The sequence below is a fragment of the Poromitra crassiceps genome (genome assembly GCF_964638095.1).
Source record: "Poromitra crassiceps genome assembly, chromosome: 12".
NCBI lineage: Eukaryota > Metazoa > Chordata > Actinopteri > Beryciformes > Melamphaidae > Poromitra > Poromitra crassiceps.
The window spans coordinates 17,344,982-17,367,168 of record NC_139632.1 but is presented as its reverse complement, the minus strand read 5'-3'; the positions used below and the strand labels follow the sequence as shown (position 1 = coordinate 17,367,168).

Below are 22,187 nucleotides of genomic sequence, written 5' to 3'. Positions count from 1 at the left end.
ACACTTTACAATACGGTACATTAATTACAGGTTAGTTAATGATTAATAAGCGTTAACTAACCTTTAACTAACCGTTAACTAATGTGTCTAGTAGCCTAGCAATCATTTACTAATAGTACATACTATTCATGTTAAATAAGGTATTCATTTATAGCCTACATTATTTAATATTGTATGGTTAGGGCTAGGGTTAATGTTGCTTAGCCTTAGGTTCAGGTAATAGGCTAAGCATTAACTAAGGGTTAGTCAATGCTTATTACGCATTATTGAGCATTATTATTACGTGTTAATTAACCATTATGTAGGCTACCCTTACTGTAAAGTGTAAGGGTGTGTGCTGTTATCAGAAGTGACTTTCCTCAAATGCAGAGCTGAATCAGTCAACTTTGTTTATTACCTCGTCGCCATGCAGCTGTTTCCCTGATCTGTTGCCCGGTAACATTTTTTTTTCTCTCTGTCGTCAAAGAATGGCAACACCCCATATTACTAAAGCATTAATTTCATTGACTATTTGTTAAGGTCGTAAACCATCGAGCTTCTTCTATGTATATCCACTCCATTAAAAAGCCTTTTCTGTGGCTCAGATAACCTCGCCGTTGACACAGTTGCATATCTTTATCTCTTGCAGCTTTGCGTAAACACATTCTTTCCCATGGTGGAGAGCAGATTTGATAGAGGCGGTTACAGCGAAGCAAGGCCACCTTAAATCACATGCTGACATAACAAGAACATTACTCTCCACCCATATCCGAGAACACTCGCTTAAGAGGTGTCTCACCTCTCAAACTACGCTCTTACCAAGATAGACACCGCTGTGCAGACGACACACGGAGGTATCCCAGGACATAAGTGGAGCTGCTTATTGGCCAGGAGGAGTCCCTCGGTCTTGTGCGTAAACGTTGCGCGCTGGAGACGCGCTTGCCTGCCAGTGAATTTCTACTGAAAAGAAAGAGTGACCTTGTGGATACTCAAGTGTTTGGATTTAATAAAGTGTTTTATCACAGTCTGGGTACACTCTACTTTACAAGCTGGGGGAACCGATTGGAACGCCAAAGACTTTTACGCGAAGCTTTAAAGTTTTCGCCACGATAATTGGTAAGCGCACCTTGACATAACTCCAAACTAATGTGACGTTATTTGAATACTATTTGAACTGCTATTCATTGTTTGTGTTTGATTGTAGACTGTTCATTTATGAAAAGTTTGACATGATGATTGCAGTTAATCTCAGACATGATGTGATTGTGAAGTGATTTGATATAAATTCCGTGGAAACCGTTGAATGGACGACAGGAGAGGCCTGTGCTGTGATTATAGTAATAGTCTATTAAGCAGCAATTGCTGAGATTGGTTCTTCAGTGTAATATCTATCTATGGTAGTCCTATATAGCCTGGCACATGGGCACAATAGCCTCTTGTCATCACATGCCACGGCCAGTCATGCTTTGTTTGTATGGGTAGGTAGGAATAATCTGGTCATAGAATCAATTCAGTTGTCTATAGACAACTGAATTGATTCTATGACCAGATTATTCGCCCAAACAACTGATTTCAGGAGTTAAAGTAACCTGCAAGGAATTGCTCCTGGGAGTTTGATCATTGGCCACTGGGAGGCGATAGAGCATCTTCTTTTTCATTCTGGAGGACACTTGTTTTAGAGGAGCCATGTAGTTTTGGATGTGGTGATTTTATGTCACTGACTCTCTTCTTCTCTCTCTAAATCGCTCTCTGAACAGGTTTGTCTAATCCTTGTTCTCGTCTGACATGAAGAAGTAGCTATTAGTCACCATTAGCCTAGGAGAAACATGTCTCAATTCACACGAAATTTGGCCGGAGGATGTGATGAGCAGCTCCAGTCACCTTATCTGCTTCTTACATAGAGGCAAATCACATGTCATACTCATATCTGACTATATATCCTACATTCACTGGAAGCCCCCCCTCTCTCTTTCTCCTCATCTCCCTCGCTTGTTAACCTACTTCCCGAAGAGAATACGTCCGCATTAATGCGTAATTTGCATTCCATTCGTGATGACTTGAATGTTTCTGGTGAAATGGTGATGGCGTCAGCACTATTTACTGCGATTAGAGCCCTGATAACCCACTGCTCTTTGACTTTATGTTCCCAAATATTTTCATTTTAAGGACCCACAAAATAGGCACTGTATTCTGCTGGACCACAGAATAGCCTACCATTACTAAGGAGCCTCATCTGATTGATGTTATTAGCACAGAAATGGTCTCTGTGTGAGGAGCGCATGGAGACAGTGAAAACTTATTATTGGATCCAATTCGAACCTCTTCAAGGACCCCTGGAGGTGCTGTGAGCCCACTTTGGGAACCTCTATAGCCTACTGTGATGACAACACATGAGTCTTGTGTAGGCTATGTAGACAAGATGCATCCTGAAGATCAAGTCACCAAACTGCAAGAGATCACTTTGGATTTGTTTGCATTTATGTAGCCTAATTGTTGCGTGATTAAATGCTATTCTGGTTAACAACACAATTTCTATTTCAATATATCAGTGGCATGCTGCTCAGTCAAGACTCAGCCAGACGTTCCCACACTTTTTCATGTCAAGGATCCCAAGATAGATCCACTTTGGACCACTGACTCCCATTTGAGGTGCTTGTTGAAAGATGTGAATTGCCTACACAATGATATGGGCTATAGCCTACTATATATATATATATATATATATATATATATATATATATATATATATATATATATATATATATATATATGTGTGTGTGTGTGTGTGTGTGTGTGTGTGTGTGTGTGTGTGTGTGTGTGTGTGTGTGTGTGCTATTGTAGGTGGGTCCTGTAGTGAGTGAAATAGTAGTGAAATCAAACTATTCCTCATTTTGCTGAGGACCCCTTCAAACCCTCTCAGGGACCTGTGTGGGTCCCCGGCCCCCAGTTTGAGAACCACTGGGCTACTGTGGTATTGGGACATATTTTGTTCTGTAATTTATTATGAATGGCCCCAAACTTGCCTGCCTTCCACGTGGGTGTGGATCTCTTCTCTCTATTGGCTGAGATCGCAGCGTCCTGACAGAGCTCTGCTGTGATTGGTCGGGCTGCTTCATGGCTGTGGGCGTGATTTCTCGATGGTGGAAGTGTGCGATACTTTGTGACAATGTTCATTGTCGATTTTTCAGTGGGGCTGCCGTGGGTATGAGTGCGCGGCGGATCGCCTCTCAGCATTAAGCAGTATGGGGCTTTGCAGCTTACAGTGCGTGTATTTTGTCCTCTAAAGCTTGCAAAAGCTTCCAAAAAAACCAAGGGGAATTTCGAGATTTTTGTATTAAGTTCTCTTGTTGTTTTTCTGTCTCAACGGTAACCGTGTTACTGCGTAAATGCGCGTCCATGGCATTTTCCCCTTTGCGTTTCTGACAGGCATTTACCCATCTGTAGCATCTGAGACATTGGCTTGCACGTTGGAAAAGGCAACAAAGGAGAGAAAAATAACAAGAAACCCGAGCTTTATGTAGGCCTAATTGACTTTCCTGCCTGGGGGAATATTCTCATGATAGTGAGAGAAGACGGACTGGCTCTATTCTGGAGAAAGGAGGCACAGAGAAAGAGCGCTCCCCGAATGCTCCCTTTGATTTGCAGGCTCTCTCTCTAACACCAGGGCACGGATCTGCTCGTCACCCTCCTCACCTTCTTCACCCCTCGCTCAGCTCGTCTTGTCTCCCCCTCCTCTGACCACAGGCTATCGGATGGACCAGCATCCCAGCGCCCGGAGCTGCACCAGTCGCGGGGCTTCGTCCTGCGAGGCCGTCCCGACGGAACCCTCCATGAATCTGTACATCCACTCCACCACCGGCACACGCTTCGAGCTCTCCCTGCCCCTGGAGGAGACTGTGGAGGGACTGAAGAGAAGACTGTCTCAGAAACTCAAAGTACCAAAAGAGAGACTCGCCCTTCTCCACAAAGAAACGTGAGTAAACATGAAAATTGTAGCCTAAATAATTGAAATGCAGTGCGGAAAACTGTGTAACCTGTGACCTCCATCGATATAGGCTATATAAAAAAAAAACACACAACATAATATAGCCTACCTCATAAAGATTTATGTCAGTCCAAAAAAGGGTAAACTATTCCCCAATGAAAAATGTGGATACATTGAGTTGGGTTTAGCCTTCGCTACCTTCCGGGTTATTATGGTGTAATGACCTATGTTAAAGCCTATAGGCAGTTTTAATATCTATAATTTGCATTCATAATGGAGGCTGAGCTCTCGGCTTTTTCAGGGACGACCTTGGCTGCTTTTGTCAGCAGTATATTCAAGGGAACATGCTATTGACCACCAGGACGCACGGTATTGGAATTACGCATGGGATGCATGCACCGGTCCTGGTCACAGTTATTGACGAGACGCTCCCCACACATGCATCGATTCATCCCTCATACCGAACCACGATTGAATTGCTAATACTGTCTAAATCAAACACGTTCAACATTGATGAGTAGGCTAAAGTCACACGGGCAAGGATGCGCACTGTACCCTGATGTTTTATTTACTGTGCCGCAGCATACAGTGTTTATCTGTCAGACTTTTGGCATCACACATTTATTGAATAGATGGGTGTAGGCTATCAGTCGTGGTTGTGTTTTTTAAATACGTAAAACGGGATTTTCCTATGTGGATAGTTTCAGTGGGCCTGAAGTAGCAGGCTGTAGTCCCTTTAAAGGCTGGACCTGCTATTCAGATAAGCGCTGCTGCATGGACAATGGGCGTAGTTAACGCCTTGCCCTTTTATTGCCTATTTAAAACTAACTGCAACAAACTCTAGTACCATATGAGTCTGTTCCCCAAATGAATCAGACTGAGGTCAGATGGGTTAACAATGGCGCAAGGGCTGGTATGCAAAAACAAGAAAACAAAAAAAACAGGGGGCTTTATTTCATGCAAACAGTCCGCATTGTTTTTCCACCCCTCTGCCTCCATGTAATCAGCCAGCAAATCACATCATCCTTTAAACCCCCAAACCCCCTTTTTTAATCCCCCCTCCTCAAACAGACCCAGAGTAATTCCAATGCTGAGTGCCTTTGTTCAGCTGCATGGGGTGAGATTTGGGTCATGCCTACAGTAGGCTGTCCTAAACCTGCTCCAATAGGAGGCAAAAGAGTCACTCCACACTTGGCTGTGACTGAGTGCTTATAGTGCATCATCACTGACCTGCAAGAAAACACGGGATTCATCCCCTCTTTGTAGGATAGATACTGCACCAAACAATGAAGACAAAAGCACTGGAAATACCATGGCTAAACTGCCTGTACAACTGAACTGCATAGGCTGCTGTTATAAGGATCTGCACTTTGCCAAAGAACAGACTTGTAATGACAATGATGTTTTTCACGCTCAGATTTTCTTTGTTCTTTTTCTTATGTAAAGAATGTGGCTTTGTTTTCAACACAGAGCTTCTGTCCTTCAGTTCCGCGAGTCAACGCAAAACGGCAACAGAAAATACTTACCTCCACTTAGTCAAGTGGCAGCGGTGCCAAATATCCACTGCGAGCAGTTGTCAAGCTCCACTATACTCCAAATTGAAATATGACAGCCCAATCAATACTTCTCTTTCAAGGAGCTTTTCACCCAGGGCTCTTTTTCAAACTAGTTTTGAAGTGTGTCTGCCCCCCATCGCTGAAGGCTGTTTGTGTGTCTGAAGAGAGAAGATATTGTCAGCACGCTCTAATTACGGTGTTCTCTTTAACCGCAGGCGTCTAAGTTCAGGCAAACTCCAGGATCTGGGGATCTCAGATGGGAGCAAGTTAACACTTGTACCAACAGTTGAAGCAGGCTTAATGGTAAGGCTCACCAGACTGTATCATTGTATTCAGTTATATATAGTTATTTGTGGTCCAGCTCATAATAACATACTCATTGGTGTGTTATTATTATTATACAATTACAGATTCATTCCTCTACTTAATGTCTGCTCATTTCTAGTCCGTTGTTTTACACGCCCTTTCCCTCTGTGCACTGCAGTCTCAAGCGTCGAGGCCTGAGCAGTCCGTGATGCAGGCCCTGGAGAGTCTGACAGAAACTCAGGTAAGAGGTCGTCTCTCTGTGTTGACATGGTCATGGATCTAACACAGTCAGTCTATGCTACTATATGACTGCAATGTAAACCCAGAGCTTTGTGCCTTGTGTGCGTCTGTGTTTGCATTGGAGGCATGGGGAGGCTGTAGCTTTGGCTACTTTGAGTTTATATAGAGCGAGAGAGAGAGAGAGAGAGAGAGAGAGGGAGAGAGAGAGAGAGAGAGAGAGAGGGAGGGAGGGAGGGAGAGAGAGAGAGAGAGAGAGAGGGAGGGAGAGAGAGAGAGAGAGAGAGATGAGTAGGCTGCACAAGCCTCTTTACCTGTCTAATCTCAGCCTCTTAAACAAGCCCAGCCAAGCTGGACATCCAGTGTGAGCTGTCAGGATATAATAAGCAGCAACACCCTCCTGTATCCTAGTAACATCTGTGAGTGCGTGTGCGTGTGTGTGTGTGTGTGTGTGCGTGTGCGTGCGTGTGCGTGTGCGCGTGTTTGTGCGCGCATGCACGTGCAAATCAAGGCAGCCCAGGCAAACGCCACCCAAGAACTGCTCGTTTGTGAGCTGCTAAGAGGACCAACATAAGACTCACCTCCTCCCTTCTGTTTCTACCTTTATCTGTAATCTCGCACACGCGCATGCACACGCACACACACACGCACACACACACACACACACACACACACACACACACGCACACGCACACACACACGCGCGCGTGCACACACACGAAAGTTTCCAGGAAGTGTACTGCTGCATGCACATCGAGTGTAGCCTCACTCACTCATAACAGAGTATTGGATTGTCAGATGACAGGCGTCTCAGTCAATATTAGCATATAGGCTTCCTGGAAGCATAGCGAGCGGACCTGCCTATAGCGCGGGCCCTGCTAAGCCCTGTACTGCATGCACCGCGTCTCTGTTGAGGCTGATAAAATACAGTATGCATATGAGTCAGTCTGACATGACTCACCGATATGATCTATAGTGAGAGTAAAGTGAAAAAAGACGTGAGAACGTCCTCGCTGGCCGCAGAGAGAGAGAGAGAGAGAGAGCGAGGTGCGTTAAGGCTGAATGCACACAGACAGCAGCGGTGACGTATGGAACTCTCGATGCAGCTGACTGACTGGCTGGCTGACTCAGGGCCACTTCCTGTGTAGCGTTGGGTAACCTTGAGATGTACGTAGCTGCATCAGTGATGCGCCGCTGGCTGATGTCAAAACAGCACAAGGTGGCGAAATTGGATGCTGATGTAAACGAGCGACGTGTGTCAGCGATGCGCCGACGCTCACTTCCTGGTGAGTTTGTCAGGAGAGTGAGGCGCTTTGCTGAGAAGTTTTGTCACAGGATGTGTTGTTGGTCGACAGGGGAGTGTGGCGCTCAGTGTGGCTTCGTTCCCTGCTGATAATTTTATGGTGGAAATCCTGGCTTGTTGTGTGTGAACTCAGCATGCTTCTCGTAGCACTGACAGGCAGATGACGGAGTGTGTGTAGGTGTGTGTAAATGGATTCTGTGTTTGGGTGCGTGTGTGTGTGTGTGTGTGTGTGTGTGTGTGTGTGTGTGTGTGTGTGTGTGCGCACGCACGCACGCGCGTGCGTGCGTGCGTGTGTGTGTGTGCGGGTGGTAGTGGGCTGAAAGCAAGCCTGGCCCATCATGTGGTACGCCTTCGCTGGGTAGCCATGAGTGACTGTCATTTTTTGACAATTCAACTGCCAACCCAGGAAGGCTTCTCTCTCTCTCTCTCTCTCTCTCTCTCGCTATCTCTCTCTCTTTCCTTTTTCTCAATTAAAATTTTCAATTTCAATGCTTTATTGGCATGAAAGTTCACAAACAATGTTGGCAAACCACCAAGATGAAAATATATGACATTAATTGATTAGTTGATCAACTTAAAAAAAAATAATAATAATAATCGGTATAGCATTTTCTACGAAAAAAAAATGTTGAAATTCTCTCATTTCAGCTTGTTAAATGTGAATATTTTTTGGTTTCTTTAGTCTTCTTTGGGTTGTGGACTGTTGCTCAGGACAAAAGAAGACATTTGACGATGTCATCTCGGGCTTTGGGAAAAAAGTGATCAACTTTTTTCACCACTCTACAACGTTTTATAGACCAGACGACTAATCGATGAGTCGGGAAAATAATCAACATATTAATCGATAATTGAAATAATCGTTAGTTGCAGCCCTAATAAATACATTATATCCCCTGCCCTTTGTGTGTGTGTGTGTGTGTGTGTGTGTGTGTGTGTGTGTGTGTGTGTGTGTGTGTGTGTGTGTGTAACCTCTCTCTCTGTGAAATGAGTCAGACGCCTGAGCTAGCTTTTTGTTTCTCACATGATGGCTTACTGTATTGTACCCCACTGTTACATTCACATCTCCTCATATTAATCACCGTCCCACGGCGGGGATAGAGCGAGTAAAGGGCAGAGTAAGAATGAGATCAGGGTAAAAGGTTAAAACAAAGGCCTAAAGCTGCTTTAGTGTGTTTTTATCCAGGGAAATTGATTCCTCTTTATAATTCATGAGGCGGAATGGGATGATATAGATTGCGGAGAGATTACAGATCCGAGTAAGATTAGAAAATAGGAACACAAAAGCTTTCCTTCATTTCCTCTCTCTGCCCAACTCCGGGGCTATCAAAAATCAATCAATGCACTTAGCTCTTAAAAGTGTCTGATACGATAACTGATATGCCCGTACACCCAAAAATAGCTGCAGTGCGATGTGGGGGGGTGGGGGGGGGGCTGTTGTATAGCTGCGGTGGCCTCAAGCAGAGCAGGTTATCGGCCCCAGTGCACCCGCCCGTCTTTGGGGTCACGTGACGTGAGGTCTGGTTGGGAGATCGGGTGTTTTGCCAGGAAGTGATGTGCGTATTTTCGTGGAAGTGGCGGCTGCGTCTCCTTTATCAGGATTCTGGGGAGTCCGGCCCTAAGCGGCTATAGCTGTCCAGCCAGGGAGGAAACATGACAGCTTCCAGGGAGAGAGGGGCTATTTCAGACTTCTTCTGACTTCAGATAGGAAAGTGTTTTATGGAAAGGGAACCCTGGCAATTATGGAAATGCTTTTCTCCCCCTTCACTCCCCCGTCCTGCTCCCTCTCTCGCTTCTGCTTAACAGCTCTTCAGGACCCTATCATTTCAATGTGCTGTGGTGTGCAAGTCTGGCTAGCTGGGCTGTGTTAGCCGCCTCAGTTTGACCACGATGGCTGGTTTCTATAGCGGAGGAGGAGGACGCCACTCCGGCTGCCTGCCTTAACTCCTCCCCCTGGCATCGCAGTCGTCTTTTCTCATGACATCTAAGCTGTATTAAGCCACTACCTCCTGACAGCCCGTCAGAACGGACGTATTTTCTCCTCTCGTCTCTTCTGCCGTCTGCCAAATAGAGGTTGTGTGTACGGCTTACATTATGCACACACGCGCGTGCGCACACACATGCACGCGCGCGTGCGCACACACACACACACGGGCGCCCGCACCACAGAATTGACAGGGTATATTTAAGAGGATTTCGCAGGCTGCTTGGAGAATGAGAAAATGTCTGATCCTCGTAGTCAAATGAATGCATGTTTACAGGACAAGCAAGCGAAGGGGAATGAAAGTCATATTTACTGTTTCTGGCCATAATGTAGGCAGTGACATCAGCCCTCCACGTATTGATCTGTGTCTTTGACAGAAAGAGAAGGATTATGTCCTCCTCTCTGCACACAGGGACTATTTGCTCATTGATGCACATTGATGTTAGAATGAAAGCCAAAGCAGGCAGGCGGGCAGCCATCACCCTCACCATCCCCCATTGCCCTTCCCCCATACAGCCAGGTCTTTGTTCCTGTCTTAGAGCACGAACACACAACCTGCCCAGCTGACAATCCCTCTCATACACAACAATGATGGAGGGCCAGTCTTTAAGTTTGCCTCTCCCCCATGACCTCCTTTCATCCTGCATACGTCTATAGGCCTTGGCGGCGCTGCATACCGCTTTCAAAATCAATGCACGGCCCAGCTGGAGGGAGGCTGCGCACATTGACACATTTTGCCTTGAAGAGTAACACAGATTGCCTTGGGAGGAGGCGGTGTGCTGCCGCTCCTCGCATCCCCGTGGAATACGTTGTTACATATCTACTTTTCTCCCTCGTACCGTACCCCCCCCCCCCCCTTCCCAAAGACATCTCTGCTGCCGACTGTCTCCCCCAGTCCTCCTGTAGCCCCCCCCCCCTCCTCCTCCTCCTCCTCGTCCTCCTCCTCCTTCAGAGCATGGCACAGCTTTGTCATTGTGTCATTGTGAAGCGGACAGATGCAAACTAGTCGGCTCTAACAATCTGCAGGGAGTCACCTCTGGGTCACCCGCTCCCCATTTCCTCTACTCCTCCCTCAGGGGGCGCCATGCTGGGCCAGACAGGTGGAGGAGAGGAGAGAGAGAGAGAGGGGGGGGGGGGGGGGGTCAGTGTACTGTACAAGTATTTGGTGTGTGTGTGTGTGTGTGTGTGTGTGTGTGTGTGTGTGTGTGTGTGTTTGTTTGTGTGTGTGTGTGTGTGTGTGTGTGTGTGTGTGTGTGTGTGTGTGTGTGTTCTTTAGGTCAGATGCAGTGGGGGGGGGGGGGGGGGGGGGGGGGGGCACATGCCTGTATGAGTCAGAGATGAGGAAATAGAGGACAGTCTGATGAAAGGATGGAAATGCAGAAGAAATAGGGCAGATATCTGCTCCTGGGGGGATTCAGCTTAATACTCTGATGACGATTTTAGAGAGAAAAGTTGAGATTGTGGAGAATGATGTGTATATGGAAAACACAAATCAAACGTGTGTGTGTGTGTGTGGGTGGGTTACGGGGTAGGACTGGGCGAAAAGTCAATATTATCTTTTGTCGTCTTTCACTGGAATCATATCATGATATGAGGATATTTTAATATCGTGACATACATTTCTGCTGTCTAAATTGATGATGATGAGCAAATTCTTCTACTATTGACGTGATCACCATGCTGCATACTTAGACACTAAGACAAATTCCTCGTTTGTAATCTGATTACTTACTGTGGCTATTAATGTGAATCTCGAATCTTGAAATTTTACTTAAAAACTCATAAAAATGGGGTGTGATAGGAATATTATTTGAATATTTCTGTTTTGTTTGGCATCACACCTGTTTTGTTTGGCATTGCCATTCGGTTCAGTGAGATGAACATTAATTGGATTATTTAACGTGATTTTGCACACATATATATTGATATCGAGAAAAATTCTTCTTGATTATCGTGATATTGATTTCAACCATATCGCCCAAGTGTGTGTGTGCTGTGTGTGTGTGTGTGTCTCTGGACCTGTACCTGTCAGTGTGCCTGTACATGCACATGTGAGTGTGTGTGTAAAACAGCTCAATGCAGTTGGTCAATATGTTTCTTTTTGCAGTCCTGCGCCCTGTGCCCACCTTATCTAGATACTAGTTAATCAGCCAGATGGACGCTACTGGAAATCATTGGAGAGTAATTGTATTGAGGATTTGGGAGTGGAAGGAATTGAAAAATGACTGAGTCAGTGTGTTGGTCAATACGGTTGGTCCTCCTCCCCTTTTTATAGCACACAGCCCCCCTCTGTCCTTCTCTCTGCCATTGAAACGAAGGCTTTTTATATGCATGCAGCTAAAGAGAGGCAGTCTCTGCTCTTCAGAATGGTAATACACGCCTTTTTTGTTGCAGAAATTAAAGCTACATAAATTAATTTGTCGCTGAATCAAATTGTGTATGGAAGGGGAGACAATGCTGATCTGAAGGCCTATTCAGTCCCTACTCATGTAAATCCCGGCCTTGAAAATTGCATTATTAAGCCGATCACGGAGCATTGCTGCACCTGCATAATCCCCTTTGTGATGCCTCTCCACACGGTGGGTGGGGGTGCAGGGAATCAAGGTGTGCTGTAGAGCAATCAAGGAGGAGATAGATTTTGCGGAGGCTTTCATTGTCCCATTGTGTGTGTGTATGTGTGTGTGTGTGTGTGTGTGTGTGTGTGTGTGTGTGTGTGTGTGTGTGTGTGTGTGTGTGTTTGTGTGCGTTCTGATGTGTATTTCGGATGTGTGTCTGTGTCTATACTCTGAGTCGTGACCGCCATTGTTTTCCATTTCCTGGCGGCCCCGGAGCCTTTGTGATTCAAGTAGCGGGCATCGTGACTAGCGGGGCTACCGTGTGGGAGGACAGAGGCCAGGAATATCCCGTCTGATGGCCACCCCCCCCCCCCCCCCCCCCCGCCAGCCTCATCAAGCCAATTAGGTGCACAGTACTGTGGAGGCAGAGAGGCTGGGGTCAAGGCAGCTGTCACCACCGTCTCCAAAGACTCTGCTCAATTCACTCACTCTCAAATTCAGACCGGAGAAAGACAACATTCTGCATTCTCTGGGGTTGTCTCTCTCTCTCTCTCTCTCTCTCTCTCTCTGTCTCTGCTTGCTTTCTTCCCTCCATCCTCCTCACACTCCCCACCCCTCTCTTGTGGGCTGGACTATGGCTTGTCTCCTCCTTTATTGGCTGTACCCCCCCTCCTCCCCGAACTAGACGTGACTAGAAGCCTATTCCTGATGCTCACTGTGTCTCCATCGCTCCATCAGAGAGAAAATTCATATCTTTGTCTCACGACTCACGCAGATAAGATGTTGTTTTCTCTGTCTCCCGTTGTCAATGTTGTTCTTACACATATCCGCAAATCTCTATGGCTCGTTACAGAAGCCGCTCGTTGTTAAGCGATATGCCCCCCCCCCCCCCCTCCCCTTCCCCCCACCAACACAGGGCCTTGGTTAGAGTGTATTAATCAGTGGGTATCAAAGGCGCTGTGCGTTAGTGGAGTGTTTATGAAGGAGGGGAGTGTGAGCAGCAGGTGCTGTCTTACTGCAGGCAAAGGAGAGAGAGAGAGACAGAGAGAGAGAGAGAGAGAGATTTCGTTGCTGTTGCTTGACTTGAAAGGGAGCTAACGCAAGAGGCTTGGGGGTTGAGAGGGCCGTGTGTGTGTGTGTGTGTGTGTGTGTGTGTGTGTGTGTGTGTGTGTGTGTGTGTGTGCGTGTGTGTGTGTGTGTGTGTGTGTGTGTGTGTGTGTGTGTGCGTGTGCGTGTGCGTGTGCGTGTGCGTGTGCGTGTGTGTGTGCGTGTGCGTGCGTGTGTGTGTGTGTGTCAGACAGCTCAATGCCGTCGGTCCGGACGGTGGATTGTTGGCACAGTTGGAGCGTGAGGAGTGTGGTCTTATAGCAGCAACCTGATCATTATGAAACTTTGCCATTCTGATCTCTCTTTTCACTCGGCCGATCAAATTCGGCGATGGCCAGCTGGTCCTCGCTTGCTCCTCTTGCTCCCCTCCCGTTTCTTATCAGGCAGTATTGCAGACGCGCGCCCGCCTATCTCTCCGATGATGGGGCCTTTGAAGAGCGCCCGGCCCGCTTTTAGGATTTGGGGCATGATTCAAGTCATTGATTTTCTTTCCCCTCGTCTCTTTTGAGAGCCTCTTATTGCATCTTCAGCCCGTGTGTATGTGCACGGAGACTATCAATAGCGTCCTGGTGCGATCAAAACATCAGGGTCGATAGGTGGGAGAATAAGCAGAGGGTTTGAACCCGCCCTCTCACCTGGCTGCTCACCTGGCTGTTTGATAGGTGAGCAGCTGCACCGGCCGCATTGGAGGCACAATACGGCTGGAGGAGCCCGCTTCCTATACTCTGAAGGCACTCCACTCTTCTTCTATCCTCTTTTCTCCGGCACAAAGCTGCTCAGTTGTTCTTCATGAATGTCAGCTCAGTGCTGCCAGCCTCCCTCTCCCTCTCCCTCTCCCTCTCAGCCTCTCCACGTCTCCTCCTCCCTCGCTCCTTATCTCCCCCCCTTCCTTCGCTTAGTGTGCAAAGGAAGAACGACTGCAAATGAGTTCCTTGAACCACAGGGACCCCAATAAATAAAACTGTCAGCCAGAGATGTCGAGAGAGAGGGAAAAAAAAAGACGAGGAGAGAAGAAGCCAGAGGCACACTCTCACTGAATATTTCATCACCCACCACCACCACCACCACCATCAGCACCACCACTCTGACACCCTACCCCCATCTCCTGCATCCCCCATCCCCCGCCACGTCCACGCTCCCTCTTTCTCTCCTGCCATCCTTCCCCCCTTTCGCCTCCATCTTTGCTCCACCCCTCCTCCTCCCCTGGCCGCCCCTTATCATATCCCCCCCCCCCCCCGCCATCCCGTTACTGCATAGCAACCGAAGCCTGACGCCAAACAAAACACCACCCTGGTCCCCAACAACCAAAACAAAATGGTTGATGGGCATGGCTCGGAGGTCAGCTTGAGACAGAGGAACAGTGATGGTTGTGATGGTTATCAACACCTGTACATCACTGAATAATAGACGCCTCTGTCGTTACATTGCCGACATATTTTCACTGAAATATAATCTCCTTTATGGGCTGTCTCTGCTTTAAACAAACACAGACCTTGTTCTTATGGCGCGCGACCTCTTGTCTACCTCTCCTCTTTGCATACCGCTGGTGCTGCATCAGAAGGAGAACAATGGCGGGCTGGTCTGTCTCTGTCTGTCTTAACACAACAGACGTGGGGCCCTCCTCCACTCTCCTCGACCTGCTTCTCTCATAACAAGCCACTACAGACAGACAGACAGGCTTCAGTGGCCTTTGTGCCGACTTGGAATTTGTGGAGTGCAGCGCTGCAAGGAGAGCACGCTGGAGAGAGGCATGGAGGAGGAGGAGGAGGACTGCGGAGAACCTCTCCTCTCTTTTGTTTGCCTGTGATGTTCCGGAAAGCTCTATCTGCTGTTTGTCCTGACGTCAGCGCTAGCCCGACACATTTTCTTGTCTTGGCCGCGCTCCTGAGAGCAGACAGACATGTTTGGACTGGAGCGGAGCTGCTAGCCGAGACCTCTGGGAATCATCCGCTAGCCAGCTCTCCAGCTCCAGAGGCTCCCTCATCCCCCCCCCCCCCCCTATCCTCTCTCTCTTTCTCTCTCTCCGTCTGGGAGAGTATAGCCGTTACACGATCACTCTAGCCAATCTAGCCTCTGGCTGGCAGGCCGGCCTGTATCATCCTCCGCCTCCTCCCTTCCCTCAGGAAACAGGCCCTATTTCAGGTGTTCCACTCCACAGCCCCCGGCTCCCAGCTCCACAAGCTGCTCGCCCCCCCCCCCCCCTCCTCCCTCGGAGGTGTTGGGAAATGACATGTCAGGCGAAACTGATGCGGGCCTCAGTTTGGACTGGAATTCTACACCCCAGGGCTTGTTTTGGCTTCTTTTGTGTATTTCTTTTTGTGGAGGGAATAGTAGGCGGAGGAACCGCAGAGATGTGAGAGTGACCGATGGTGGAAATGGTCAGATGATAGCACAGTAGCTCAGAGCCCCCCTGTCATTTTCTCTCCGAGCGAAATGTCTATGTTTATGTGGGTTTGCGGCCTGTTAATGTCTTACCTAGAGAAAACGCTGTGGTGGGTGGTGTGCGTGTGTGTGTGTGTGTGTGTGTGTGTGTGTGTGTGTGTGTGCACGCGTGTGTGTGTGTGTGTGCTGTGCGGAGACCCCGTGTGAGTCAGACAGATGGTTACAGAGGAGGAGATCTTTAGCTGGCATGTATATGTGAGACTGAGCGCGGAGGGTTTGCGTGAGCTCCTTGAAAAGTTGACTTTGTGAGTCAACCACCGAGGCGCCAAGAAGAGCAGGAGTGACAAACTCCACCGAGGGAGGAGAGGTGGAGGAGGAGGGAGCAGGCTAATTTGAAGTCGGCCATCATGTGGTGCTGGCAGCTCAGGCAGTAGGAGGACATGAATTTCATCTCAGTGGCTTTTCGAATAATCCACACTAGTCATTAAAGCGTAATCAAGACGCCTCTCTCTCTCTCTCTCTCTCTCTCTCTCTCTGTATGTTTCTCCTGCCCCGCTCTCTCCCTCGCTCTCCTTCACTCTCACTCGTTATCTCTCTCCCTCTCTCTCTCTCTCTCCTTCACTCTCACTCATTATCTCTCTCCCTCTCTCTCCAGTTAGTCTTCCCCAGGCATGTCAGATAGTGATGTGTCATTGCTTCCGTCTCCCACACACATGCACGCACGCACACACACACACACACACACACACACACACACACACACACACACACACACACACACACACACGGACACACCACACACACAGACACACACACACACACACACACACACACACACACACTTAGAGAGTGCGAGAGAGAGAGAGAGAGAAAGAGGAAGAGCAAAGACCCACAGTCTCCCTCCCCTCCCCTCCAAACTAAACACTGGACTACCAGTCTCAGGCAGGGTTGCCAGATATAGCTAATGGTTTCCAGCCCAAAGAGGGTTCAAAAGCGGCCAAAACGCACACAAAACCGCCCAAACAAATGCAGGTTTATGGAAACCAGCGGCTCTGTACTCCCGCCTACAGCCATTTTTTCCTCGCACAATGCAACCCGAAACAGCCTGGCAACACTGCCCTCAACGCCTCTGACTTTCTATAGTGAGTGTGTGTGTGTATTGGGGGTTGGCAAACTGTCGACTCATTCGCTTGACAGCTGTCAATCAGAGACACAATCAATGTCTCCTCCCCCTCCACTCCTCTTTTCTTCTCGCTCCACTCTCTCTCTCTCTCTCTCTCTCTCTCTCTCTCTCTCTCTCTCTCTCTCTCTCTCTCTCTCTCTCACACACACACACACACACATCCTGTGTGTGGGGTCACAGGTGACCTTTTCGTACGTGGAGTTTCCTCCAGCCATCTCATCTGTGCCGCCCTGCTCTGTTCTCACACCCTGCCTCCTTGGCTCAACAAGAACACAGTGTTTCACTGCGTTTATATTGTTTTCCCACGGCGGGGTCATCATGGCGGGCGTGGACTGTATCAACAAGCCATTAGTGGCTGAGTTTACACCCTGACGTGCCAGTTTCTGCTTAGCCGCCCGTCGCCTTTGGAGATATGGGCGAGTTTGAGCCGTTTTGGGTGTGATTGTTTCGTTGTTGTTGCGACACAAACCGTCAGATGTCCCCCTCACCCGCCCGCCTCCATCTCTTCTCTCTCGATCCTCTTTTCCACGGCGTGTCAATAGCAATGTGCAAAGGTCACCGTGGCTACAGAGACGCAGGTCGATAGAGACATAAGTAAGCAGAGGAAAACCAAGAGCAGTGATGGAAGGCAGAGCCTGCTGGTTCACAGGGTTAACTACGGGTATATGATGGAGGGCAGAGCCTGCTGGTTCACAGGGTTAACTACGGGCCAGCGCCACACAAGCACACTCCAAAGTCTGCGGAGTCTTTGGTGGGGGTGGGGGGTGGGGGGTGCCACCTTCTCCTTCTCCCTTTCTTGATGTATTTCTCTATGGGTTATATAGGGGTGTGAATATTTGGGTATGTCGCAAATCGATTCTGATTCCCGGGGTCACGATTCGATTCAAAATTGATTTTCGATTCAAAACGTTTCTTGATCCAGTACACAGGGGGATGTCAGGATCTGCTCCAGTCCGCTTCGTTGTGTGCTAAGAAAGGCGGTGTAGCAAATTATGGCGTGAAAGCAGAAGAGTATAAGATTATATATATATTTTTTTTAAGTTTCAGCAACTGATTGCAGTAAATGTAAATACAGTACACACAATAAGGTAACATTTATTCATGCTAAACTTGCGCAAATAAAAACGTCTTAGTATTTCTCAGTTCTCAGTGACTTCAAGAAGAATTACTGTATTACAAAAAAAGAAGAAAAAAAAAAGATTCTTGGGAGTTGTGAATCGATCAGAATCGTGCAAGATAAGAGTCACGATTCTTACATGAATCGATTCTTTTGGACAGCCCTATTCGTCACTGCTGCGTCTCTGTCGGCTTCTCTCTGTCTCCTGCCCTCCATGTGCTCTTTGTCCTCCCCTCCTGTAGCTTTTTCCTGTGCTCCCTTCTGTCTCTCTCTCTCTTACCCCCACCCCACCTCTCTCGCCCTCCCTCCCTCCCTCCCTCGGGGCTGAAAGGGGGTGTTGAAACCTTTTTGGACAGAGGCGTCACTTTGTATTAGCCAAAGCCTGTTGTTTCTTGCTTGCTTCTATTTGGGGAGAACCTGAGATGTCATTACAGCTGAGTGTTCAGGACCCCAAGAAGCATTGTGACCACGCACACACACACGCACACACACACACACACATGCACACATGCACACGCACACACACACACACACGCACACACGCACACACACGCACACACGCACACACACACACACACACACACACACACACTTCACCAGTGAGTGGCAGGACACAGCAGCAGAGCAACAGACATGCAGGCCAGGGCAGGGGGAGGGGAGGGGAGGGGGGACAAGAGAACTTTTGTTGTTTGGTGCGCGTCCTGCAGCCAAGTCATGACAACGCCGCTATCCTGTGTGTGTGTGTGTGTGTGTGCGTGCGTGCGTGTGTGTGCTTGTGCTTGTGCTTGTGTGTGTGTGTGCGTGCCTGTGTGTCTGTCCGGGCCACGGGTGGGTCAGTCGGGGCCTCCACACTTGGCTCCCGTCGTCGTTCTCAGAGAGCTCCAAAAATGGGCAGCCCTTCCAGATCCGCCGCGGACCCGCGGACAATCGGCCATTCTGTGTGTGCGAGGCGGGCGGGGTGTATTTCCTGGACGCGGGGCTGATTCTTCAGGCCCGGGGCCAGACAGAAGGGTGGCTTTTGTCTCGGTGCTGAATGGCACCGCAGACTCAGAACTGACTGAGGGGCAGTGGGAAGCCAGCAGGAGTGGGCTGTGTTTGTGTGCTTTCCAATGGCTCTCTTCATCCAGCCCACCCCAGCACATGTCAATAGGCCAGTGTTAGAGAATGGTGATTGATTGCAGGATGAGCTAATGTGGTGTGTCTATCTCTTTTTCTACTAGAGGGGGCTGTGTCTGTCGTTCTGTGTATTTTAACTGCCATCCATGGCACAGGCAGTTCATTTAGAAAGGAAGAAGTCAACACGCATAGGAGATACTCTCTCTCTCTCTCTCTCTCTCTTTTTGAAAGGTTTTGTCTGTATCGCTTTTGTCATTTGCCAAAGTACTTGTTGTTTTCTAGAAACCAGGTATATGATTTTAGTCACTCAATGACTCTCTCTCTTCCTGTTTGCAGGTCAGTGACTTCCTGTCCGGCCGCTCTCCCCTCACCTTGGCGCTGCGCGTGGGTGACCACATGATGTTTGTGCAGCTCCAGCTGGCGGCGCAGCAGTCCGGCGGCCCCCAGCTCCAGCACAGACACCTCATCGCCCGGGGCAACAACGCGGAGAGCGCCACGGGACAGCCCACAGGGGGACAGCCCCGCGTCCCCCACCCTCACCCCCACCCCCACTCCCACCACCCCCACCCACACAGTCACCCCAGCACCCCCCACGTGTCCCCGCCTCACCCAGTCCCCTCCTCCACCCCCTCTCCCCCAGGCTCCCCCTCCTTCCCGCTGCCCTCCACGCACCAGCCGCTCCCCCCCATGTACCACCAGTCGCCCCCGTCCAGTCACTGTAGCCCCCCTACCCCTCCTCCCCCAGCCCACTCCCCACGGCCGGCCCACTTGCCCGGGGGTCTGCTCCGCTCACCCCACCATCATCATCACCACCATCATCATCATCACCACCACCAGCCTTCCTCAGGCCAACCCAGCCCCCAGAGCAGCCAGGCCAGCCCTGTAGCCCCCGTCCTCTGCCCTGAGGTGAGCCCTAACAATGTGACGGCTGTACAAACAGCCAGCAGGGGTTAGGGGTTCGATCCCCTCTGCAAGCGCGCATGCTAAAAACACAAGACTGTAAGGTTCTTTAGATTAAAGTGTCCACCGAATGACATATTCTCTGTTAGAAGCGTTACAGCGCCTTTAAGTGTGCATAAATATACTGATGTCATCATATCCACTTAACCTTCTCATGAATGAGCAATGGAGACGCCGGCTTGTGACCGTTTGACCTGAGTCTCATGCACACAACTAAATCATCCACCATTAGATTGATTAGATTAGTGGGATAACCTAGCAGCATGAGGGCTAACCCGTGGTTCACTCAGGTCTCGGCAAGGTTTACACGTGATGTCTGCGCACTTCCAAACCAGACTCCACTCCAGAGAGACAGTTCATGCATTTAACTGTTTCCAGGCGTAGGTTGTTGTCTCCTTTGCAGCTGTTTATTTGACAACTTTAACGGGCTACGTTTTGGCTTTAAGAACTTTAAGAAAAGCTAGAAAGTGCTCACACACATACACACACACTTGGTTGTCTCCACCAGCCCAGTTTATTTACGCTCTCTCACTCCCCGAGCTGCAGTTTTTGGAAAGTTCAACAGAACCAGATGTCAGTGGACTATGTGGGTCAACAGAACCAGATGTCAGTGGACTATGGGGGAGAGTTTGGTTCACAACGAGGGAGATAGAAAGACAGGCCAATGGCGCAGTGAGAAAAAGGAAACGGCTATTCCTCATGGCTCTCACGGGCCTGACACACACACACACACACACACACACACACACACACACATGCACACACGCACGCACACACACACACACACACACACACACACACACACACTCACACACACACACACTGGCCTCTGCGTGGGTTTCGATTTCACTTTCAGTTCTCGGTAGAGTGATCCAAGTTAAGGCGAACTCGCCAGGTTGCCAGGTTGGGTCTGATATCAGCTGGAGGTAACCAGAGATCCTTGGCCTTATGGGGCCATACCAGGACATAGGGCTCAGGTGTGCTGCTCTCTGGGTTTCTTGTAACCACCACCCTTTACCTAACATAGGTTACTTGCACTCTCCCTTTACTGCAAATGTTAGTTCTGACACCCTGAAGTAATTGATGCTTACAACAGCCATGACAGCATCTTGGGACATCGTGTGCATCATATCTAGAGCGTAGGTCAGAACATGTTTTGCAACATTGTACAGTTGATGTGTTACGCACGCATGTCCTGTTGCACAACTTGGTGGCCAACATGTTACATTGTTGCAATGTAGGATGACATTTCCCGCAGAGAGACGCGGCATGCTGTGTCTTGTTTTGATCCAACCGCTTTCTGGTGTGTAGAAGCCTGACTCTGTCTGTGTTCTCTGTGTTTCTCCAGGCCAACTGCAGCACCAAGAGCCCCAGCAGCAGCAGCAGCAGCAGTGGCACTAGTCCCTCGGCACGCTCCCGTAAGCCTGGTGCCATTATTGAGAGCTTTGTCAACCACGCTCCCGGAGTCTTCTCAGGGACCTTTTCAGGTAAGGCGACAGTGAACTTCGCCAAAAACTAGGAATGATCAGTGCTCTGTGCAATATTAGCCATGCAAACTGTGAGCTCTATTCGCAAGCTTCTCACAAGAAACCCTTCAAAACAAAACCAAATTAACTCCAGGCTACTGTCTCTGCTTACATCATATAGCCTAAATAATATAGTTATCTTTTTCCAATCTGTTTTTTTTTATAGAACTCAATAGCTATCTGTCCTAACTCTCTTCTCTCCTCCGCCCCCTCTCTCTCAGGCACTTTGCACCCTAACTGCCAGGACAGCAGCGGGCGTCCCAGACGAGACATTACCACCATCCTGCAGATCCTCAATGACCTCCTGAGCGCCACACGCCACTACCAGGGCGTGCCCCCCTCCCTCACCCAGCTCCGTTACCAGACCCAGTGTGGCTCGCCCACCTCCGCCTCCCCCTCCCCATCCCCCTCCCCCCCTCCCTCCCCCCCGGCCGCTGGCGTGACGGGCCTCTCTGCCAAAGCTACCTCGCTGCCCGCCACCGCCCCCAGCAGCCCCCCGCCCACTCTTCATCCACTGGTGCAGTGTCAGAGCCAGATCCGCATGTGCAAACCCCCTGGTGAGTGACTATACTGCACAGAACACACACTCACTCACTCACACACACACTCACTCACACACACACACACACACACACACACACATGCATGCACGTCACACACACACACACACACACACACACACACACACACGCATGCATGCACACACACACACACACGCACACGCGCACACACACACACACACACACACACACACACACACACACAAAGGCTTTCTGTTGCCCCTGAAGCCCTTGAGAAGCAGATGTTGCCGCAGTTGTTATGGCTGTGTGTGTGTGTGTGTGTGTGTGTGTGTGTGTGTGTGTGTGTGTGTGTGTGTGTGTGAAACAACTGCAG

General features: G+C 49.1%; 1 protein-coding gene across 2 annotated transcripts in view; it reads left to right on the top strand.

Moving 5' to 3' along the window:
* The first annotated feature begins 810 nt into the window (after positions 1–810).
* The window catches only part of midn (midnolin), a 33,892-nt gene continuing 12,515 nt past the window's right edge, over positions 811–22,187 (top strand). Inside the window, exons 1-8 of one of the 2 annotated variants that reach the window (XM_083648075.1) lie at positions 811–1,095; positions 2,529–2,628; positions 3,724–3,952; positions 5,736–5,823; positions 6,005–6,067; positions 19,144–19,713; positions 21,116–21,254; positions 21,515–21,850. In XM_083648075.1, the coding sequence (XP_083504201.1) occupies positions 3,732–3,952; positions 5,736–5,823; positions 6,005–6,067; positions 19,144–19,713; positions 21,116–21,254; positions 21,515–21,850 (1,417 nt within the window). In that variant the 5' untranslated portion in view covers positions 811–1,095; positions 2,529–2,628; positions 3,724–3,731. The remainder of the gene's footprint in view (positions 1,096–2,528; positions 2,629–3,723; positions 3,953–5,735; positions 5,824–6,004; positions 6,068–19,143; positions 19,714–21,115; positions 21,255–21,514; positions 21,851–22,187) is intronic. The other variant, XM_083648074.1, reaches the window with a different exon arrangement.